Below are 5411 nucleotides of genomic sequence, written 5' to 3'. Positions count from 1 at the left end.
GCACTAACAAGTAGCCTATTTAATGATGGGTCCTATGAGGTTTCCACTTATTGCAGCATTGATCCTTGTCTTATTTGGGGGACAATTGGGTCCAGCTATAACACAGAACTCTCATCATTTTTTAAGTAAATACACCGTTTAGAGTGCCCTGTTCTTAAGCATTTTTTTGTTTCACTCCTCAAAAAAATATTTCCTATGTTGTTGCAGAGTTTATTCTGCATCGGTGAGCGCTCAGTGTTGTTTTCGATTGCCAAAAAGTGATAGAAAACTCAAGTTCATGTGCAGCTCCCTAGTTCAAACAAACACTAGATCTGTCCACAAAGCCAAGTTTTACTTTACTCTGTGTTGCAAGCACAGAGGAGCACTGGTAGGATATTAAAGTAAATTAAAGTCTCAACTGACTTGCTCCTTGCTTTGGGAGTGGAGTATTTCACTTCATAGACGCAGCGGACTGTCGTAGGCCATCAACATGATTAATGTGATTTTTAAATTGAGGTTCATTTTTTTTTATATTAACTCCAAAAAACACTTGGCAGGTCACTGGTAAATACCCCAGAATATTTTCATGTTCCATTGTTTCTCTGTGTTTGTGTCTAATCCAGGGCTTTGGAGAGCCGTCTGGGAACACTGGCTCGGAATGAGATCATCCACAAGCTGACCAGCTCCCAGGAATACAGCCTGCATGTGCAGCTAAAAGACAGAGAGGGGAACGAAGCTTTCTCACATTACGATCGCTTCTACACAGACGGAGAGGACAACAACTACAGGTACCAGCATTAACGCTCATGTTGTCCTTGGGTCAAATTGACCCTTTTCCTATTCATTTTCTTTTTAACTACTCAATTGTAATTACCCAAAATAACATGATTGGAAAAAAAATATTTAAGTGGTTTGAAATAGTATTGAGTAAAGTTGACAAATTCCAGTCTGTGATTATCCGTCAACATACTTTTATTTAATTTTAGTCTTAATAATTCCTAATTTTCTGCTTTTCTAACTCAAACATTGGGTATAGTTTCCTATAAATGAGGTTTATTGACCATAAATTCCAAAAATAACTGTAAAGCTAAAGTTAATAAGTTAGTGTTATATAGTTTTGAAAACGTCAAAAATTGACAAACGTTGAAAAAACTGGTCACAATTTTGAAAAAAGGGAGAAAAAGGTAAGAAAAACTTAGAAACATCGATAGAAAGCATCAACAAAAGTGTTCATTTTCAGATTTGACGGGAAGACAACACAAGGGTTAAATAGCATTTAAATTCATAACTGAACATGCAGGCTTCTGATGATTTAGTGCTCAGGTCCAAATTGACTATTTTATTTACTAAATCATCCAATTAGCAAATCATAGTTATAGTATTATTATTACATAGCACAACATATGACAAAATGCTAAACTAAAACACTCCTTTTACACTAGGGCTGCACAATATGACCTAAAATCCAAACCACGATTAATTGCACATTTTACCTCGATAAACGATAAATGAACCATAATTAAAAAATTTTAACAATTCTTTTTGAATATAGTAGTAGTATGTAGTATAGTATTGTAATAGGCTATGCAAAATTTCCTTAACTGCTTATAGCTTTATTTAGCTAGTTAGTCCTAACTTTGAATGAGCAAGTTGCGTTTTAAGCTCCTCTTTTTTCTGCTTGTGGAGAGCTACATGACACATGACACTATATAGATAGAGTATTAGTATTAGTATTAAGAGTACACCAGGCAGACCCACAGCTGACAACCTGCAGGTGGAGCGGTTTCAGTAAAGGTGTTACTTTGTGTCGAAAACGCACAAAACATCAACGAGTCTGGAGCTGTCCGCGGTCACGGAGTGTGGAAAATGTGTCAAAGCCTCCCAGACAGGTGAACCGAGACTCCGTTTCCTACTCGTTGGTCTGTTAATTTAATTATTCATACAAACCGTAATCAACCGGTCAAACTGCCAAGCTTTCTTATCCCTGAACACAGAAGTTAAGGAACTACCTGGACTATTTTTAAGAATGTCGTTGAGCTTAGTGGAGGGCACGCAGACACTTTCACCTGCGTCCATTTTTCTTCTCCCAGCGTGGCTACCGCTGCCCCTGAAAATCCCCAGGGGAGCCACTTCCACTAGAGTAGAACAGGAAGGCTCAGCAATACCTGCCCCTGCCAGGACCTAACAACTCATACCGAGCTCCTCGGCGAGCCTGCAATCACTAACAAGATTACGTGTGGGTGTGCTGAAGCCAAAAATAGTAACTAAAATAGTTCAGCTTATATTTCATATAAATTCATAGGAATTTGCCCTTGTTTTGGGAAAGTTTATGGGGATTGATGCTCTGACAGATGAAGAATCATAATCACATGTGGGTGTATGCTTTCCAAGGTCCCTAATACTGCGGCAAATTGCATTTGCCCGTATTTGTTCCACATAATTAGCGCGATGAAACTGAACGTTTCACAATTTCGCTTTAGGCAACCCTGTGTGAGGTGAAGCACCTGACTGCATACAATCACCTATGGAGCTTGCTACCTCTGAGATCATGCTCTGTGTAACTAGTTCAATATGTACCAGCTTTACTAGAATGCTCGAGATGCTTGTTTCGTCTGTGGGATTATATTAAACCTCCCAAGCCGGAGCTGTGGTGCTATGCAACTAGTCAGCCGAAGCAATTCTCCTCCCCAGCTGCATCCAGTGTGAGCAACATGCAGGTCTTCACCCTAAAACTCAGTACCATTATTCAAGATGGTGCATTAATCATCAGCATGACAGATCCCTTTCCTCTTTGAGGTAGCCAAGAACAGCCATTCTTAGAGAAAAACCGATGGTCGACATTCCTTTTAATGTTACAGTATATTTGTCATTAAAAGGATACAATAACAATATGAAAAGACAGTCACCTTGAAAAGGATTAGCATGTGGTCTGTGGTATTGGTGGAATAGCTGAACTAATACATCTGGAAGTCATAGCTAATGCTAAGGTTCTGCACAATAAGAAGAGCTGGCACAGTCTACTCTTTCCAATGGGATATCCTGTAGCCTGCGGTTGCCATCCTGTCTAATTTGATAGTTTTTAATTTTCACCACATCGCCGAGAAAAGTTAAGTTGTCTCACAAAAATATCCCCCTCATGAATTATTCCAGCCTCTCTGCTATTCCATCAATATTCCCATCCCAAGCACTGTCATTTCAAACTCCCCTCCTGCTGCCGCTCATGATGTGTTACCCTGCCCTGTGAACTTCGATACTGGAGAGGAGGGTTCTTCATTTAGTCCTCACAGACAGCGTGCCCTGGGCTACGGAGGATGGGTCACGTAGCTCAGGGGCAAGTCCGGTACTAACGAGACAGAATGACAGGGCTGAGAGGAGGCCAGACAGCAAGGCTGACCTCTTGGTCCACTCTCTTCAGACCAGTACTGACACACGCACACACATGCACACACACTCGCACATGCACCCAAACTATTGCTGGGGTCGCTGTATGAAATCGAGGAGCGACTCAATTTAACTCGGGCCGAGATTTCTTTCATAATGTTTGGGTTCTTTCACAAAGCACAGCATGAAGGAAAAAATAATGAGTTCTTTAGGTCAGTTTTTGTATTGATGTTTGGTAACAATGGAAACCTAAGGCTATGATCTTCTACAGTGGTCTACAGGTAGTAGTTTCTTTTAAACATATTACTGCACAAGGCACAGCTGTACAAAGACTCTAAATGAGAAGGTAGAGCTGTAGTAGAGAAGAACATCGTGTCTTGCCCTACTTCTACCGCATCTATACTACACAAGTCAGACAAAAGAGTGACAAATTAAAGTGTACTGCAAGCTGTCTCCGACACAGCAGCTCCAACCAAAGAAAGTTGGGGACACCAAGTTAGACAAGCTGCTTCTCTCATTACTCTGGTATCCTGCAGTGTTAAGGTACACAGATCAGCCGGTTTGTTAACATGATTGCCCCGCATTCACTTTACCGACATAACATTAAATTCTTTCAGGAAAAAATGAGTTCAAACCGGGCGGTAATCACTCACTGCCATGCAGAGCTGCCAACAAGCAAAGTTGCCCCACGCAGAGTTCAATAATAAAAAGTGGATTTTTATTGAAATTCTTTGCTCTTTTACACATTTTTTTCTCAAAATCCAGCCTCCATGCCGAGGGCTTCAGTGGCACTGCTGGACGGACCAGCAGCCTCACCCACACTGGCACCCAGTTCAGCACCAAGGACAGAGACAACGACAGCTGCACCTGCAAGTGTGCCCAGCTCGCATCTGGAGGTCCGCAACTTCCCTCGACTCATAACACATCTTGTTAAACATTTCTGCCCACCCCCTTATAAAGTCCCAAGTGCATTTCATTTTCCCTCTGGCCCAATATAAAGTTACTGCTGACTTACAGCTGTACATTTGGGTGTTACATTTCATGAGGTTTAAATTGAATTAATTCTGCCTCTCTTTTTTTCCCTGAACTCTCCGACCCATTCCCTTTCCAGGTTGGTGGTTCGAGGCTTGCGGCCCATCCAACCTGAACGGCATCTATTACCCCAGCTCGTCCAGTGTGGTTCGCTACAACGGCATCAAGTGGTACTATTGGAAGGGTCCAAATCTGATGGCAACCACGACAACCATGATGGTGCGGCCGGCAAACTTCTGACGACACTGGCTCTTTCATGATGTCAGATTATAAAGTGAATGTCGCCTCTGATGAATATACTGACCAATACTCAATAGTAATTGAATCCGAGTGTTGGTGGTTTCAGCTTCTGGACATCTTGTAGGGGGGGGCTTTCGCAATTGCTTGAGCAGATGTGCCGACACTTTATAAAATGACTGGTTTTAGTGAATTACTGAGTGAGAAATTCAACCAACAATATTTATTAACAAAATGTTGCCAGACTATATTTCAATACGGATTGTTCAGCTGAGAGAGGAATGGGCTTTGTTACAGATGACAAAAACACAACTAACATCACATTATGCAGTTACATATGATCAGTTACTCAGCCCAAAATTAAATAAAATTGAATAATGGATAAATGTTTAGAGACACTTTATCATACTACCTATTTTTATATTAAAGTATGAAAACTTACATTGTGTTTGATGTAAATAAATGTGACCAATAATTCACAGCCTTGTATATAGTTTACAAGAAGTCAACTGATAATCTACTATAAAGTTTCAATTTCACACTAAATGCTTGGAATGTGGTACTTGTGTTACACGTGATGTCAGATACTAAGTTATAGTTCTTCTATGCAATGGCCTATTGTAACTTTAGTCCAGTAGCATTATCAGACTGTAAAACGTCAGTACTTGTTTAAAACTGTGGTTCAGTCCATACATAATGTAATGTAAGCTAACCTACAGTGACTTCAATGGTTTACCACTGTTAATAAAACAACACCTTAAAGAACAGCAACAACAACAGGC

General features: G+C 40.6%; 1 protein-coding gene across 1 annotated transcript; it reads left to right on the top strand.

Moving 5' to 3' along the window:
• Window positions 1–602: 602 nt before the first annotated feature.
• On the top strand, window positions 603–4709 carry LOC116683222 (angiopoietin-2-like; the record flags this gene model as incomplete). Its single annotated transcript, XM_032509827.1, has 3 exons — window positions 603–767; window positions 4126–4256; window positions 4472–4709. Coding segments are annotated over 3 exons (457 nt in total), but the record flags the coding sequence as incomplete, so codon positions are not given.
• Between the last annotated feature and the right edge of the window lie 702 nt (window positions 4710–5411).

This window comes from Etheostoma spectabile, unplaced genomic scaffold (genome assembly GCF_008692095.1).
Source record: "Etheostoma spectabile isolate EspeVRDwgs_2016 unplaced genomic scaffold, UIUC_Espe_1.0 scaffold00018904, whole genome shotgun sequence".
NCBI classification, from domain to species: domain Eukaryota; kingdom Metazoa; phylum Chordata; class Actinopteri; order Perciformes; family Percidae; genus Etheostoma; species Etheostoma spectabile.
Note: the sequence above shows the minus strand (reverse complement) of the source record. Positions and strands in the feature narration are given on the sequence as shown.